This window comes from Calidris pugnax, unplaced genomic scaffold (assembly GCF_001431845.1).
Source record: "Calidris pugnax isolate Ruff unplaced genomic scaffold, ASM143184v1 scaffold186, whole genome shotgun sequence".
In the NCBI taxonomy this organism is placed as follows: Eukaryota; Metazoa; Chordata; class Aves; order Charadriiformes; family Scolopacidae; genus Calidris; species Calidris pugnax.
In genome coordinates this window covers 158,142-176,595 of record NW_015090994.1, presented here as the reverse complement: position 1 = coordinate 176,595, position 18,454 = coordinate 158,142, and the positions used below count along the sequence as shown (strand labels likewise).

At 41.6% G+C, this 18,454-nt stretch overlaps 1 protein-coding gene across 4 annotated transcripts in view; it reads right to left on the bottom strand.

Moving 5' to 3' along the window:
- The window catches only part of ST5 (suppression of tumorigenicity 5), a 222,252-nt gene that overhangs the window by 62,657 nt on the left and 141,141 nt on the right, over nucleotides 1-18,454 (bottom strand). For all 4 annotated transcript variants that reach the window (XM_014954839.1, XM_014954837.1, XM_014954840.1 and 1 more), the window contains 2 exons: nucleotides 17,827-17,963; nucleotides 2,516-2,664 (listed from right to left, as the gene is read on the bottom strand). In XM_014954839.1, coding sequence (XP_014810325.1) covers nucleotides 2,516-2,664; nucleotides 17,827-17,963 — 286 coding nt within the window. The remainder of the gene's footprint in view (nucleotides 1-2,515; nucleotides 2,665-17,826; nucleotides 17,964-18,454) is intronic.

Here is an 18,454-nt window from a genome sequence, read left to right as displayed (position 1 = left end):
CTGGCTCATGTTAAGCCTGCTGTCTAACAACACCCCCAGGTCCTTTTCTTCCGGGCAGCTCTCCAGCCACTCTTCCCCAAGTCTGTAGTGTTGCCTGGGGTTGTTGTGACCAAAATGCAGGACCCGGCACTTGGCCTTATTAAACCTCATCCCATTGTCCTTGGCCCATTGATCCAGTCTGTCCAGAATACCTAAAACTTTAAATTTCAAAGAAAACTTTGTCACAGTTCTATGCATCTACATCACATCAACTCTTATGAGCCATCAAACCTGACCTAAAGGCTTGACTGACACCCGAACACCGAGCCCATGGGCCTGATCCATCTCTTTCACTTGCAGAGGATTAAGCACCAAGTAACAGCTATCTTTAAAGAACTGGGGCTTTTTTGGAGCAGTCCTTCGAGCAGCTCTGCCCACCTCTCAGGAAGGTTACTTGTCAGGCTGGTAAGGCTGGGTCCCTGCCTTCTCCTCCCAAACACAAATGCTGCAAGAATCTTAACCAGCATGTCTAGAAAAAAGTATTATTATGTCAAACAGCTGTCAACTGGCATTTGCTAATATCATATTAGCAGTACTACAAGCTAAAAACCTGCAGTAATAAATGTCCCATTTGTTCTACTCGGAGGGCTTACCTATTGCAGCACCATACTGTCTGGGATTAAGTTTAGGTGTTGCTGTACGTGTGGGTTTTGCAGCACAAACACGATGTCATCAGTAAAACATTATTTTTATATCTGATGACTTCAAAAACTGAAAGTAACAAACGGGACAAGAGAAGACACAGTGGGATTCAAAACGACCACAAGCCAGTGTTTCTGAGGTCTCTGCTTACCACAGGTCAGCATGCCAGGAAAATCTGCAACAGCTATACTTTAATGAAAGGAATTCTTTTTGGAGAGGATTGTTGAAAGCCTGCTGACCTTCTGATCTCTTCCATCTTGTTTATCATCATCCATGACTGAAAAGTCATGTTGCTAATCCAGCTATGTTGCTATGCTGGAAAAACTGGGTGATAAATCGTTGCCAAAGCTGCCATTCTTCAGGAAATTGAGACTTTTCTATTTCTGGTCATTGGAGAATTACCCAGGCCCATACTTGACTTGCTCTTAATATCTTTTCGCTTTATATATCAGCACAAGGACAGTGCAACTATGGCTGGACTGACTCCTGGCAGGGAAATCCTGGCAGCATTTCAAAAAGAAGCTACTAGAATTAAGATAGCCCTGTTGCAAAGGTACCAGAGAGTACTTGTTTACTGAGCAGCTTTACAGATGCTGTTTTAATCTGTATATTCTTTGGTCACTCAGTGTAAAACAGAGAATGGACAGTATCTTACTATGGACCTATAACGGTTCCTACCCTAATGGTACACAATCCCTGTTAACACACACAGAGCCCCAAATAATTGTTATGCACAGTGTGTCTCTCACTATGAGGTTATCTTTGTGACTGCAGTTTCTGTTTCGCCTTACTCTGCCTGACTACTACTTCTCACTTGTTCCCCTTTCAGTAGCTTTACTGAAAACACTCCTGTGTTACAAATGATGTCCTAGGTGCATACTAAGAATCCTGGTGGATTCTTCTTTTTGACTGTGACACTCACAGAAACACAAAAGAAGTGAAAGAAAATATATTCAATTTTGGTTTAGGCCTCTTTACAAGCCAAAAATGTGAATTGTGGTGGTCTTTTGTTCAACTGCAAATTCTCTATTGATTCAGTGCAAAACAAAGTTCTTTTAAAAGGTATTTTGAATCTCAAAATTTAGTATGTGATGAAATCTGTATTTATCCTTATGAGCACAATGATCCCATAAACAACAAAGGAACCTGGCATTTCATAACATTTACGAAAAACAGACTGCTTTGGAAAATTCACCACAAAAGAGAAAGTCTGCAGAGTTCCTGGTCTTTTACTTTATGCTGTAAACACGACTTAGAGACAGCCTTGCCAAATGCAGACGCTCAGGTTTTTCTGATTATTTTATTATTAGTTTATTTACTGGGGGCACATACCTGGCTTCTCCACCTCACAATAAAACACGCCCCGCTACGTACTTCACATTAGCAAAGTCACAATAGGCCACACGTAACAATATATGGGCAAGATTAAGACTTTTTCCCTCCTGTCCCTACCAAAAGCCCAGCAGCAAACACAGTCTATTCACAAAGGGGTGCAGCCATATAAATAATGTAGGGCCAGATTCAGCTCAGAAATAACTGATGGAAGGATTCTTCTTAAACTCATCAGGCTGTAGCCAGCACAAACAGCTAAATAATGTAGGGCCAGATTCAGCTCAGAAATAACTGATGGAAGGATTCTTCTTAAACTTATCAGGCTGTAGCCAGCAGAGAAGCTGAGCTGAAGCTGCCGAGAGCATTTCCAGCAAGGATTTATGCCTGTGATCTCACTCCTTTTCCAGATACCCCCCTCTCACTCGTGATTGATTTTCTTGCCCAAGTTTTCAATAAGCTTCGAGCCCCGAGAGAGACGGGCACCGCCACGTCACGCCGTTACCTGGGGAGGTGCTGTGTATTTCCTGTCCTGCGGCGTCCACATCCTGTGCAAAGAATCTAGGGAATTCTCGGAGAGCTGATGGGATTTGCGGCCCGCGTGACGGCCTTTCAGCTCCACATCCTCATACGGGTTTTCCTTGGGTGACTCGCCTTCACGTTTTTGGTTTGGTTTTTTGTAAGAAAAGAAAAACAGACAGGAATGTAAAGTTAAAAAAAAAATCAAAAAAAAAAATCATGTGAACCAAGTGAAAGGCTTTTAGAAAAGCTCCTCAGCTTTCAGCATGACTCATCCCTCTAGCTGCAGCTGGAAGTATTTGGAGGAGAACTTGGCTATGAAGTCGACAAGTTTTTTGGGGGTTTTTTTTTTACTGCTTTTTTTTTTTTTTTTCCTTAAAATAATAAAATGCAACGATTTCATAAGATGTGCTTCCGAGCATCCGCAGCCATGGAAAAATTACTGATATATAATAGTTAAGGCACATAGCTACTTTAAAGTGTATCAGTAGATTTAATAAATCTATAGCAGCCACTTACAGGTTGAAATGAATAGCAATAAATAACTGTTCTTAACATACAACCCTTACACACAATAAGAACACTTTTATTTGATGCTATCTTCACTTTTCTACCTCGGTTTTTTTTTTTTTTTTTCCTTAAAATAATAAAATGCAACGATTTCATAAGATGTGCTTCCGAGCATCCGCAGCCATGGAAAAATTACTGATATATAATAGTTAAGGCACATAGCTACTTTAAAGTGTATCAGTAGATTTAATAAATCTATAGCAGCCACTTACAGGTTGAAATGAATAGCAATAAATAACTGTTCTTAACATACAACCCTTACACACAATAAGAACACTTTTATTTGATGCTATCTTCACTTTTCTTCTCACTTAAGAGAAGGTAAAGAAAGAATAAAACCTTCAGCTCAGCAATGCCAAGAGAGACGATTGGAAAATGTAAAAGCTGAGGGAAGAATTTCTGCCCTGACCATGCTGCATCCTCAAAGTGTTCTTTAAAACACATTCTGCCTCCTAATTAAGCAGCTATTAGTTTCAATTTATGTAAAATTTCTATCTCCCAAAAGGAAACTCATCTTGCCAACAATATATAGAGGCTTGAACACTTAATCACTAAATATGATATAAATGAAAAATACATTAAAAAGCAGCCTGCTCTTTTTGAATTTTTAGCATTTGAAAACCAGAACGAAAAAATTACAGTGAGATCCAATACCACATTTGAAAACCAGAACGAAAAAATTACAGTCCAGGTTTGAGTGAGACCCAATACCGTTCAGCAGCCTAAGGAACAGTAGAAAAACCCATCTTCTCAAAATTTCTGAATTCACTAAACCTCTCAGTAAACTAAGAAGCATGGAGATGAATGACTGCCATCAGCAAAATGAACATTCTATATCTATTTCTTCAAACAGTTCATAATCTGCATTTGGTTTAGAACTTCAGTTTTCTCAAACACAGTGTCTTTCTGGTTTTCTAACTATCTCACACAGAAAATCATCCCCCAAAAGGTGATCTACTCAAATTGCAGAAACTTGAATCATGCAGGAAGTTGAAAGCTTTCGAAGCAACTTGCTTTTGGTTTTATGTCTAAAGATTACTCTAAAATTCATGCTTTTAGTACAATATATATTGCAATGCAAGCTATTAAATATAAGGAATTTGGATTGTACTACACACTCTATCAATTAAGAATTGAAAACAGAAAGCTATAGCACGGTTTATTATTCACACTTACAGAAAAGAGTCACTAATTTTACAGAAATAACAGTTGAGGCATAGGTATTTTCAATGAAAGCAAGGCTTGGATTAATACCCAATTCATTTGGCTACCAGTTTTTTTTTGTTCTAGGCAGAATATTACATTTCCTCATTGTACAAAAGAAAACAAAAGTATTGTTAAGCCTGGAAGGGCGAGACTACTTGATTCATCAATTACAGCAACAAGAGTTTTTGCTTAGCAAGTTCATATATTCAGAATACAAGTAAAAATACAGTTTTGCTTTGTTGGTGCGTCATACTAAGATTTCTAGTCAAATGCAAGCACAAGAGTGAATACTTAAGCTTTGTTTTAATTAGAACCCTGAATAACTGCTGCTCTTGAATTTGGCAACCACGGCTTATTATTTCATCCAGAGGGAATCTGATTCTAGAGGCTGCACTATCATCATCGTCAATCCACACACTGCATGGAGAGAAGACCTCTGGGTGCATAGAGTACTTAGAAGAAAGACTTTTTAATTAATGCAATGAACAGGCTAAAACTTAAGCAACAGATAATTCCTACAAAGATTTCAAGCAACAAATGTTTTTGGGAGGAGTATGGAATTGATTTGTTCCTTCTGCAGGAAGAAAAATAAATAGATATTGCACACTAATTCTGTTACTTATAAACTGTAGAACTCTAGATATGATAATCATAACAACAATAAATGGTCAACTTTGCAAAATGCTGTTGCTTACTCGCAGCTAATTGGACTGTACTAACATAATAAAATTTCTTGTAAGTCCAAGTCAAGTATAGGTCAAGCAAGCCTTTTAGAACGGATTAACAGATTTCAAAATACCCAGATACATTAGACAGTGCTTAAACATATGCTTTCTTGTGAAAACAAATGTTATTACATTAGTCTGCATAGTATCCAGACTCCTGAGAAGCAACTAGCCCATCAATTGAAAAGAAACCTTTTCTAAAATGTAAAACACTGAAAAGTTTTAGGGTGAGCCTCTTTCCAAGACACAGTGTAAAACAGAATTGCTTGAACCCAGTTAAACTCAACATTACTAATGTTGACCTAAAATTTTAAGTATAGAAACAGCCCCAGAGAAGTCTTGGATGCGAGGAGAGGGAGGAGCAAGGAACCATGAGCAGAGGCTGCTTTTCTGACTCAGATTCTCTACCAAAAGAAAGCTCGGGCCAAATTCCTCTTCAGTGTAATGTGGAGGTCAGCGGAGACACAACAGGGATTTTAACTCTTTCCCTAGAGCTGAGAGAGTTTCTTCAGATGACTGGCTTGCTGTTTAAGAACACTTGTTTCTTTATTTTTCTCATTTGCTTAAAAGTCAAATTGTTTCAGGGTGGTCTTTTTTCGTCTTAAAATTATATCTTGAGAACAAATATGCCTTAACTATTCTTGGTTTTTTCCTTTGTGGGATTTTCTTTTTTTTTTTTAAAGAATAAACTTCTTCACCAGATCTCTGATAATGAGATATTCTGAGCAATCTGAAACAACCTGGTTTTGCTGATTTGGCATTTGAACCCAGTATTTGGTTCAGCCAGTAAATTAAAAGGGAAAATTTATTTGTCTAGGTCACAGAATCACAGAATCACAGAATCTTCTAGGTTGGAAGGGACCTTAAAGATCATCTTGTCCAACCGTCAACCTGACTGACAAAAATAGACACCCACACAACAAACAAGAAGCATCACCATCACTAAACCAGACCTCCCAGCACTACATCAACCTGTCTTTTGAACACCTCCAGGGATGGGGCCTCAACCACCTCCCTGGGCAGCCCATTCCAGTGTCTGATAACCCTTTCAGTGTTCAGTAATTTTCAAACCTTAGACAACCACCATTTTTTTTAGTATATACATGCTCTCCCTGGTGGATGCGCCCAAAACCAGGTATGTAAAAAGAGCACCAGGAAGCCCAGACAGACTGGTCTCTGGGTGCCAAGAGTAGGAATAACAAGTGACAAGAAACCCAAGATGGCAAGCAAGCTAAAAAGATGTACAAGGGTACCCCGAGCTTCCTTAGAGCAGCATTTAACCCTATCACTCTGCACTGTGACTCCCTTCCATGAGATAAAGACATGGGAAGTGATGGCCACCAGCAGATGTAGGTCCCACACTGGAGGGAGGCTCTGGGGAAGGGCTGCAGGGGTGGCTGCTACTGTTGCTGCAGCACAAAAATGAGGAAAGCTTTCATACAGCTGGGCTGGCTCAGAGTTTTGCAGCTTTGATCTCTGCGTTTCTCCTCAACACCGTGACTTCTCTAGTCTCAAGACCCAGGCGAGGAATGTTCCCAATCTGCAAGCTGCAGTGCTTTTGCAGTCATTTGGATTTGATGCAAAAGGAAAACACATTTCAATGAAAGAGCAAGGAAACATCCTTGTTCCTTCCATATGGGTGTCTCTATTGGAAGCCAAAAGGAGAAACATGATGCAGTATAGAGAACAGGCTTGTCTCAATGAGGCTGATCCAGCTGCCACACAAGACAACAGCAGTTTATCACTGACTTCAAAGGAAGCTGAATCAGACCCAGAGAATGCATATGGTCACACAAAATAGCAAGGCTTTGGCAAATACTGTCTCTAATCACCATCCCTGCTTCCAGATCGGTTCCCTTTATAAGAATTTTTTAAAGTTTCCCATTCTCTTGAATTCTACGTACCGAACTGCTGAGTTAACATGGGACATTTATCTACACGATGTTTATCTTCAGAAGGCCTCAGAGGCGATTTAATGATTGGTCCATAGAGGAAAAAAAGAAATATATATAAAATAACCAGTGATCTTTAGAAAAGTCCTGAGGAATGCAGCGCCTTGAGCTTAAGCATTGATAAGTTTCATCCAGTGACTGCAATTCCTGACTCCGTGATGCTCTGCGAGTCAGCTCCACCGAGCCCAGAGGCAGCACACAATGTTCCTCTGCTCAGCCTCTCACACGTGGCAAAGGGGAAGCAGAGGCAGCCTCAGCAAGCCTGTCTCACACTGAGAAAGGAGTGAAAAGTAAGGCTGAGGAGGAAAAAAACATGCAGGCAGACACTTCTCTATAAATGGCAGAAAGCAGGGAAATGCATCATTTAATTTCTAGATGGGAGAAATAATTATCAGAAGAATGAAGTGATTCACTGAGTGCTGGACCTGCTGGAGACGAGCTCTGAAGAAAAGGATCTGGGGGTCCTGGTGGACAACAAAATGACACTGAGCAAGCAGTGTGCTCTTGTGGCCAGGAAGGCCAACGGAATCCTGGGCTGCAGAGGGAAGAGTGTGGCCAGCAGGTCAAGGGAAGTCATTCTTCCCCTCTACTCTGCACTGGTGAGGCCACAACTGGAATCCTGCGTCCAGTTCTGGGCTCCCCAGTTCAAGAGGGACAGGGAACTACTGGAAAGAGTCCAGCGTAGGGATGATTCAAGGATTGGAGCATCTCCCTTATGAGGAGAGGCTGAAAGAGCTGGGACTCTTTAGTCTGGAGAAGAGAAGGCTGAGGGGAGACCTCATTAATGCCTACAAGTATCTCAAGGGCGGGCTGAGGGAGGAGGGAACCAGACTCTTTTCAGTGGTTGCCAGTGAGAGGACAAGGGGCAACGGGCACAAGTTGGAACATAAAGGGCTCCACTTGAATATGAGGAAGAACTTTTTCACGGTGAGGGTGACGGAGCCCTGGAACAGGCTGCCCAGGGAGGGGGTGGAGTCCCCTTCTCTGGAGATTTTCAAGACCCGCCTGGATGCTCCTGAGTAACATGCTCTGACAAGCTCTGGGTGGTCCTGCTTTAGCAGGGGAGTTGGACTAGATGATCTCTATGGTCCCTTCCAACTCTAAAAATTCAGTGAAATTCAGTGAAACACCTGCCTTTCGCACTGCCAGGAAGCAAGAAGAATCAAGCAGCAGGTATATAGTAAGGGAAAAGGCTCATCAACTTATGTTAACTTGGGTCCTAAATTAGGGGTCAATGCTCACAGGGAGTTATGGTCTCCAGGGAGTGATGCTGAACACCCAAGTTAAGAGCCTAACACCTTCCTTGGTGGCCACATAGAAATCCCAGGCCCTGTACAGCTGAGTTAGGCAGAATTAGCACTTCACAAGTGACAAAGTTGGTATTTCCTGCAGAATACAGCATGTGCACAAAATATAGGGCAACTAATGTATTTTAAGTTATAATGAACTGGGAGATGAACGCTCCAGCTACCATCCCAGGAGAGGCTTGGAAAAAAGCAGTAGAGGCAAGGAACTGGAAATAGAGGCAATAAATAAGCAGGAAAAGAGGCCCAGGTGGGTGGAATGAGAACTGAATAACAGACCAGTAGAAGAACCCTAGAAAGCAGTCTAAGAACCCCGTGATGCTTGTGGTACCTATCCCCTGAACCTTCTGCAGCATTGCTGTAACAACAGACAGAAAGCACAATATCAACTCCTTTCCACAGATAATCCCTTTGATGGCACCTACAAATTCTCGAACTACCTTTTTTTGCCCTCTGCCCATAACCTCTGTTCAACTGTAGATACAGCCCAATTCCTCCAGCTCACACATTTAGTGCACACAAGCCCTTGCAGAAGAATAAGATGAAATTCAACTGGGCAAGGAAAGAAGCAAGCAGAGAAGGGTGGTTGGGAATTCTGCTTTTGCTGCTGTTGTAGAGGAAGCAATGGGAATGAACCTCTGAGTGCAAGCACTGCATGAGGGAACAACATGGGATTCATGCTCTGTGCAGACTTGCAGCTCCCCAGCATCTCTGGGCACCTAAGTCCAAAGAACTGCTCAGTGGTGAGAAACCAGGTGTGTTCTGCGCAGGCATTGCCTATTTTATTCATAAAATTACACAAACACAGATTCAAACTGCCAGTGCTGGAGGAAAACTCAGCCACTGGGATGTTTACGAGCATGTTCAGATCAAATGGATGAAAACCACAAAATCTCCACGCTCTCATAAAGTATCTGAGCTTAGATCTTTAGTGCATAGATGAGATCTTTCAACATCAGAGAAGACATTGCGCATCTCAGCTCAGGAATTTACCCCAGGAATCTGCAGAAAGAGGAACTATTTCAATATGAAATTACAGCTAAGACACATTTTAGCTGCTTTGAAAAGCTATTGCAGATCAGTACTAAGTTGCAAACCATTACTTGCTTATAATCCTACCATCCATTGTATCAGCTTGGTACCATGTTCTCAGAAAAGCAGCAGAGTATCAGCAACATGCAGAGTGACAAGTCTAAAATGCTACTGGCCTTTTGAGCCCTGGTTGATGGAATTTGGAGGCAACAGCCAGTTTTCCAGTTTTGCTTTGCCTTGCAATAAGCAGAAGAAACAATGCAGATACTTTCAGCTCCCTGCTCTCTCTGCAGGGACTGCAGGAGCTTAGTGTTGTAATTGTAACAAAGCATTAGATGGAGAAGAATAAGCATGGTTGACAAATGAATAAGAAAATTCGCCCCCCAAAATCATCCATTTAACATTTAGTCCAAAATCACGTGCATGGAAACATCTGATGAGCAACAGTTAGCACAGCACAGCATCAGCATGCCTAAACTGCTTGCACTTCACAGAAGTTTAACCCTTCTGACTTCAACATGGCATCTGTGAATTTGTACTACGATTTGGGAGAGCAGCCTCATGGTCATTTGATTATGTTTTAGTAACCTGCAGGATTGACTGAAGAAAACAGGCAATAAAGCTGACACTACTGTCCAAAGAAGCTGTAGCGTTCTGACTTCAACATGGCATCTGTGAATTTGAACTACGATTTGTGAGAGCAGCCTCATGGTCATTTGATTACGTTTTAGTAACTTGCAGGATTGACTGAAAAAAACCAGGCAATAAAGCTGACACAACTGTCCAAAGAAGCTGCAGCAGATGGTATAGCTGTGAGGCAGGCTCCACAAAGAAAAATGGGGATCTAAATAAAGCAGGAGGTGATTACTAAAAATAACTGAAATCCATGTATCCCAATGTAGCAACAAAGCAGCAACCTCATCATCAACAGGATCAGATAGCTAGAGTATTTGGCCTTGCTTTGACAGACCCATATGGATGCTGTCTGATTTAATGGGCTCTGGCTGCCATTACCCTACACTGTCTATTACTACAATTGCCACAATTACACTTTCCACAAACTCACATGCCTTTTAGGCTGTGAGAGGCAGACTAGGGGTATGGAAGAAGACAGGGACATATATTTCCCCGATCGCTGCCTGCACCATCATTTTGTATCAGTCCTAGCTCTGTCTTTGACTAAAAACTATCCAGAGACATCCTAGTAAAGGTCTAACTGAACACCCAAAATGTTTTCAGAGAAGCCAAACTAGCACAGCACAGCTAGCAGAGGTGCAGTCTCTCCAAGATTGCTTCAACATCACAGCAGCCCAGCAATTCCAGTTTCTCCCACTGCAGCCCTTTTGATGTGAGATGATAATATGACAGACAATAACGCGATGCAAAAGCATAATGTGGCATGTGATGATGGGATTTTACTGGAAAGATCAGCTCGCTGTCTTTCTAACCTTTTACCACATTTACTGGAAGAACTTTGCAAATGTTCTAATTTGAAAGCAATGTCAAGCTGGAACATCTTCCAACTGGACCTCAGTCATCATTTCTGCAGCTCTTGGCACACACAGTGGAGATTCAGTAAAACAGCTAAATCATCCCATTTGTTACATGACATGCACTATGTCCAATTTACATCAGGATTCCAAACAACTAATCAGTTTAGGAGAGACAAGGTCCCTTACCAGGAGGCATAAATGGTGTGACATGCTATTCTGGAGCCCACAGGGAAGGTTAAGCCACTGACATTCTCTCTACACTCAGGAACTTGCTTGAACTTGCCTATTTTAACTGCTCAGGCACCCACATGGGTTAGGCTGCCCTGACACTCTGCTTAGTAGTGCTGTTTTGAGACGTGGGCTGCCCTGACACTCTGCTTAGTAGTGCTGATTTGAGACTGAATATTGCTCCATCTCCTCTCTTTTGAATTCTGATATATTGGGAAACAGCTGAGAGACCCAGATTCATCCATTTTCATCTCTCTGGAAAAGGCTGTACTTAACCAAGTACAACAACAACCTGGCTCTCACTATTTTCAAAGAGAGATGGCTACACCAAAAGAAGGACATTTTACTCCCTGACTGATGACCTGAAACCTGTATACAAGCCTTATGTGGATATGATCTAGGTCTGGTACCAGTCTGACTAGTTTGGGGCTTTATAAGGATTTATTTTCCACTCAACTCTGACTGTGAAGAAGGCCCATGCAAACCCGCAGCTAGTTGTCCTGTTATAGTGCAAAAGTAAACAAGAAGCTGATTCTCCCCAAACTGAAGTGAGATGCTCAACTTGACATTGGAAATGCTAAACTAATGTGTCAGCTGGGTGTAAATTGTAACAACATTCAATTATAGACCTCCAGAAGCACAGTTATGAAGTTGCTATCATCAGTCTAACTCCTTTTAAGGTGCAAAACATATTTGTCAAGAGGAGTATTCAGCTATTCAAAGGGCTCAAAATCTCCTAAATGTGACACTGAACAAGTCTAAAGAGCAGAAGGGTGCATAAGAAACCCTGTCCAGGAGGGCTAGCTGCAACTGGGACCATGGATTGCAGGACACTCCCAACAGGAGGCCACCAGCAAGATCCCGTCCAGAAATTCATCTGGGTATCAGGGAACCTACAACGTTTCTGGGACATTGCTTTACTTTCTGGACTGCTTCAGCTTTAGCTGCCAAAGCAGGCACAGTAGCTGTCAGAAGCTGCTTCTCCTTAACTGTCTCAGTTCTGCTCTTTGCCTCGTTTTCTCACTTTTCCCCCTACAGACAGATTTCCCACCCAATTTAACTATCACCTTTTATTTCAAGCCGATCTGAAACGATCTGACTCTGCTGACTGAGAGCTTCACAGACTCCAGAAGAGTATTCTGACTGGCTTCATCAAATACTTCTCAACAAACATAAATACAACCAGAGATGGGCCTAAATCCAAGCTCTGCCTCTGAACGTTTATATCTGAGCTGGGAAGAAGTCTGTATCCCCATCAAGAATGTGTGACTTACTCTAGTCTCCCCAGTAGACCACAGAGAAACTGTGATGTGGAGATAGGGAGAAATGAGGAGAAGACAGAACTGAGTTCCAAAGCAAGCTTTCAAGTTGGCCTCTACCATCCCAGATAGTATCAAAACTCCAGATACACAGGTCTGTGCTCTTTCAGAACCAGAACCCAACTGTTGAATCCCAGCTTTAAGATAAAAACATTTCAACTTTTGACTTTGCATAATTTTGGCATTCCCTGGAGGAATTTTTTTTTTTTTTCACAGGAATTTGTGCCAGTTGTCTGAACCATAAGCTTTTGACTAACCCTCTCTTGCCCAGGTTATATGTCCCTCTTTAACAGCTAATCCATCTGCCCAGGTTCACATTCCAGCTGCTGGAGTCTGCTAGAGAAGGGCATTTCCTCAGCCAGCGACTATTTGATGGACTCCATCTTCCACAGCATATCCTAAAATGTCAGTTGAAAAAATAGCTGCATTTAATAAACAAAGGAGTCCGACACTGCTGACTACACCAAGTGGAAGGTTAAAGGAGAGGCATATGGCCAGTGATCTACACAGCACCAGGACCTGCCATCAAGCAGCTCTAACAAGTTTTGGCACTGACCACTTATCACACCTTTGGCACGCCACCGAAATTCTGGGATAGACCAGGCTTGGCTATACGTAACTGGTATAAATATACTGGTGTCCCCAGACTTTGTGTTCCTAGGGACACTTTTGTTCCTCCTCATGGGAATTTGGTGGAGAGGAACAAAATAAAAGATCTATTTCTGCCAGATAACAGAAAAGAAGGGCTAACGTCACCCCAAACTGCCGGGCACACTCCAATGTAAGTGGCCAAGCCAGACACAGTATGGTTTGTCCACTGTAACCCAGCACGGTGAGCCCAGGACAGGAGCCTTATCTGGGGCAAGACCAGTACTCTCTGCACTAATATATGTGGCTGAAATAAATCCATTATTACACAAAGTGCTCTTCTTACTGCACAAGTGAGAGACTAAACCCATTAGAAGACTAATAACCTGATACTCACACATCTGGGGTTTGTGCTGAATAGTCCACCTATGACTTCAAGAACAGCAGAGAAGCAAGAAACCCTGTTAGTTACAGGCATTTTAATCACTATCATTCTTCTTGGGGAAAAAATGTTTTATTGAGGGCCCAGTCGCTATAAGAGGAAATGGCTCTTGCTTGCACAGGGTAAATGGAGTTGTGTGACATCAAATTAAGCATTCTCAATCTACGATGCAACACACACAGCCCAGCTGAGCAATGTGTCTCCTACATATCTATCTAGTATCCTCTTAGAGAAAATCTTCACCTGTGCTACTGCATCCAGCACTCTGAGGAGTTACAAGCAGAATAAGAAAGCTTGCCTTGTCAAAGATTTCTTCCACTATATTTTATTTCTGAATTGTGAGTTCAGTTTCCTCTTGCAAACACAAACAATAATTTACCTGGTTTTGTCAGATTTTCTCAAGTTAAACAATATTGTGCCCTTAACTTTGCCTTCGTTTTACTCATTCAGCTTTTTTTGGTGATGATAACAAGTGCTTTTTTCTGGATGTCAGGTGAAAAATGCCTCAGAGACACCAGAGGTTAAATTACAATATTCAAATATCTCAACTGCATTTAGGGGAACAGACTGGAAAACTGAAACCGTATGGTACATATGACAGGAAATACTGTTGTCCACAAACACAGCAGAAGCAACTGTCTCAGACATCTCTTAAGACTGTGATAGTTTCTTGAATGTGCACAAAGCCAAGCACGGTTTCCCCAACTAGATTCACAAAGCCACATCAATTTTGGTCTGATTAAAGACTCATTCAAAACCACAAGAAGCAAAACAATGTTAAGTTTACTATGACTGCCACATTCCTGGGAGTGCTAGTACAGAAGATGAATGAAGTCCACATGGTTCCTTCCACATGGAATACAGCTCTGATTAATATTAGGAATGTGCACCCCTTTATATAACTGCTTCTTGATTAACGCAGAATGGATCATTATGTTCCAATCCAATATCTGTCTTGAACTTTACATGCAGATATTTCATCTATTAAAGTGTACAAAAATATTACAAGATTAAACAAAGCATCTAGTTCATAACATCACTGGATTTCAAAGCACAATCATTTTTGGTTTTAATGTATCCTAAAACTTTTTTTTTTTTTTTTTTTTGGTCAAATCAGCTCTCAAAAGAACATAAACTAGCTATAGAATTTCACCACTGTCCTGATCATTAAAGAAGGCAACAGTATAAGGGCACCAGGAGAAACACAAAGGCTTAGTGTGCATACACATCACATGAGGAGATCATGTAGTAACCTCAAAACCAAGGGCTCTAGTCCTAGCACTTAAATCCTTAGAAGCTGAATTTTGATTATTATACTAGTCTGAGTGAAAGCACCGAGTACCACAAATGGTATCTTATAGATACCTAACACTGAATATGCTTTTTAGAAGTAAACCTCTGAGAGAGAATTCACCACTTATCTACAACTCTCCTCTGCTTTCCACGTGAGGGAGAACCATCCTGCTGAGGGACACCAGGCTGGGAGATGTGGTGACAGACAGGAGAGCTGGGCTGCTGTTTGGGGGAACCTCAGCAAGCTGAAGGAACAGCTCAACAGGAACTTCAGGAAGTTTAGGAAAGAAAAATACAGTCCTGCATGAGGGTCAGAATGACCCTGCAGCAGTCCATGCCATGGCCAACTGGTTAGGGAGCAACTTTCAAACAAAAGGCTGAAGGTCCCCGTGGGCAACAAACTGAACACAAGGCAGCAGTGTGTGCCTGTGGCAGGAAGGACAACCACACCTTGCCTGTACTAGCAAGAATGTGGCCAGCAAGTCATGGGAAGTGGTAATTGTCCTCTATTTGGCCCTCGTAAGGCTGCCTCTGGGCTATTCACAGTACCAGAGAGACCAGAGATAGTCTAGAGCAAGGCTGCTAAGATGGCTGGGGCTGGAACATACGATGTGAGAGAGAAAAGGCCGAGCAAACTGGGACTGTTCAGCCTAGAGAAGTCTTGGGGGGAACCTAACTGCTTCCCTTCCACTTCCTAGAAGGGCGTTATTGAAAAGGTGAGGCAGATGCTTCTTGAAGATGCCCAGTGAAGGATGAAAGACAACGGTCACAAAGAGCACCCAGGAGAATTCTGGCTGGATAAGAAGAAAAATTCCTTCATAGTGATATCAAGAAAAAAATCTTCATGGTGGAGGTTAAGCTACGGAGCAGGCTGTGCAAAGAGGAAGTGGAACCATGCTCCTTAGATATTTCAAAAACTCAACCAGCCATAGCCCTGAGCAACCTGATCTAACTTTGAAACTAGTCCTGCTTTCAGCAGAGGTTAGACCAGCTGACTCCTGAGTCCCTTCCAACCTGAATTTTATGATTCTGTCTCACAGTAGAGTGCTTAGAACATTGCTCCAGATTCACTGCCTTTTTCCTCTTGTGTTGTAACATTTACTCGCATTAAAAGTTTTAATTCCACAGGGAGTAGGGTCGAAGGGGACTTTATTAAATTGATTACTTTTGTGACAATGTTTAAACTACTTACAAGCTTTTAGGGAGGCAGGAGATTCAACCAACTATAGACGAAAAACCCACTACCACTTAAGGGCAACGGTTTTCAAAGAAAAGCCAAAGCAGCAGTGGCAGAGTGCTTTCTATCTTTAAAGCAGAGGAAAATTTATAAAATAAACTCACTCTTACAGACACCTGGTTTACATGAGTACAAAACTGCTACTTAAGAGACGGGAGTCTAGCATTACTTGTATAAATTATGCAGATGTGATATACAAAACTACAATAGTTTCTTTAAAGCCAGAGATCAAACTGCTTTGGCTTGTCTTTAATCATGCTTGACAGTTTATAAGAATTATATTGATTTGGTATTCCCCCCACACTGCCTGCATTGAATGAAGTGCTTCGGAAAGAGGTTGTTAAAAAGTACAAAACAATGAAGTTCTCCATTTGTCCACAGATCTGAAATTTTGTGTTCTCTTCCTACTACCCTGCAGGTAATCTGCAGGGAGCTGCCTTATAGTTCCCGTGAGCTGGAAGAGCCCAATTTGATTCTTTTTTACCGAACCCAAGATTTCTTCTCATTTGAAGAAGGCTTCTTACTAGTACTGTACAATCTATTTTTATATTTAACGAAACAAAACAAAGAAGCATGACCACCTGATGTCTGGCAGCACATTGACAGGTCCTGAGCAAAGATGAGTATTGTAATTAATGCCCCATACATTTTCAAATGCAAATTGCACAGGGGTCTGGAGAAGGCTAATGATCATATAAGGACATCCTCCACAGAAAAAAACCTTTTTAGTATCTACATAAACTCTCATTTTTATTAGCAGACACTGAACAGCAGCATTTTTGTCTGTTCTGAAAGCATTTTTTGGAATGGTATGGAGGGAGAGTACAGCTGCAAATGGAAAGAGTAAATTCCTGTTTCCACGGAGTCTGACAAGCCAGACAGAATTTCGGTATAAGGAGAAAGAGCCCCAAGCTGTAATTTGTGGCCACTGTTCCTTGCTGTATTAACTGATATGACGAAAAAGAGTTTTGTTCTATCAGCTTTGTTTGCCCTTCAAACATTTGTAAGCAGTATAAGAGTGCCTCTGGTCCTCCTTTTCAGCAGACTAAACAAGCCCAGCTTGTCAGTGTCTCTTCAGAGGATGTGTGCTCCAGGGCCCCCTGACTATCTTGGTAGCCCTCCAGTTTTCAGTAGATAAAGATTCATTGTCCAAAGTAAAATGAAGTACCATTTGTATCTGTTGTAATAATACAACACTGAAAGAGTTAAAAACAATGCAGATATTCATCACTTGTGTGGAAAATCTGTGCTCTGAAGGGCTGCCCAATTTTCAGTAATTATAACAACTTTTTTGATGTTAAAAGAATGTATGCATAGGCCATACATTTCCTTCTAAGACCAAAAGAAACATGTTTTTCTTGTGAAGCTTAATCAAAACAGTGTTTTGGTTGCGCATTCCTGATGGCTCTATAGCTAAAGGAAATTAATTTTTCTTTAACCAGCAACTGGGACTTAGGGAAGACCAGGAATAGTGCTACAAACAACTGCTTTGGGACAGTCTTGAAAAGCTCAGGCTGACCACACAAGGACCTGTGAGGTTAATCTTGCTATTGGATAGTTCTGTAAACACTATCTCAATTTCAGTTCTTTACATTTTTACACCACTCAAGGCTTCAAGCCAAGGCCTTGATAAAAATAACGATTTGTTTCTTGAAAAGCATAACAAAAAGCTGATCAAATAGTCTGTTTCCAGTACCACCCAACGAAGTCTAAAGGAATCAAGACCTCCTGCATGCAAATTAAGAGTTATGTTTGCATTGATGCATCAAACCCATTTACCCTCCACTTAATCTCTCTTTACTGACAGCAATGAATGTTCAAGCACAGGGCATGCCTTCAACAATACACAGTTGACCCACAACTGCTCCACATCCCACTGTGAGCCCACGTACTGCAACAGTTTCTTACCTACAATGTCTTCATAGGCATTTTCTTCTAAAGTGCTCTTGGATCCAAATTTATGCTGGCTTTCGGTCCCATTTTCAGTTGGGGAGGGAGGGTACAAGGACTGCAGACTTGATGCATCCTCAAACTCAAAGGATTTTCTAAAGTTTAAAACAAGAAGTAATTAGTAACTAGAATGCAAAACAACTTGAACATGTAGCTGAGCATTTGTTTGCTAAGAAATATATATAAAAAGACACCCCCCTCAAACAATCACACATTGTGCTTTAAGGACTAACTTTTAGAGAACCTCAAGTCCTGTGCTCACAGCAGCCTTTAGCAAGCTGTCACTTCTGTGAGGTTGGAAGTATTATTATCTCCACTATGTGGACAGGGAGAAAATATCAAGAAAGTATGTGAGTCAAAAGTTACAAAGTTAGCAGCACAGTCTTCAGATCAGAAATTGCCTTGCTCTTGCCAGGGACCCCAGAAACATGTGGTCCTCTCTCCTCAAGAAAGACATTTCTCTGGAATGCTTTCTTCCACCAGTTGCTCTGAGGGACATAGCCCTTAGTTTGAAAAAGAGTCTTGAACCTTCAGTATGTTCCCTCAGAAAGGTCAGTGTACAAATACCAAAGGCAGACTGGTGTGA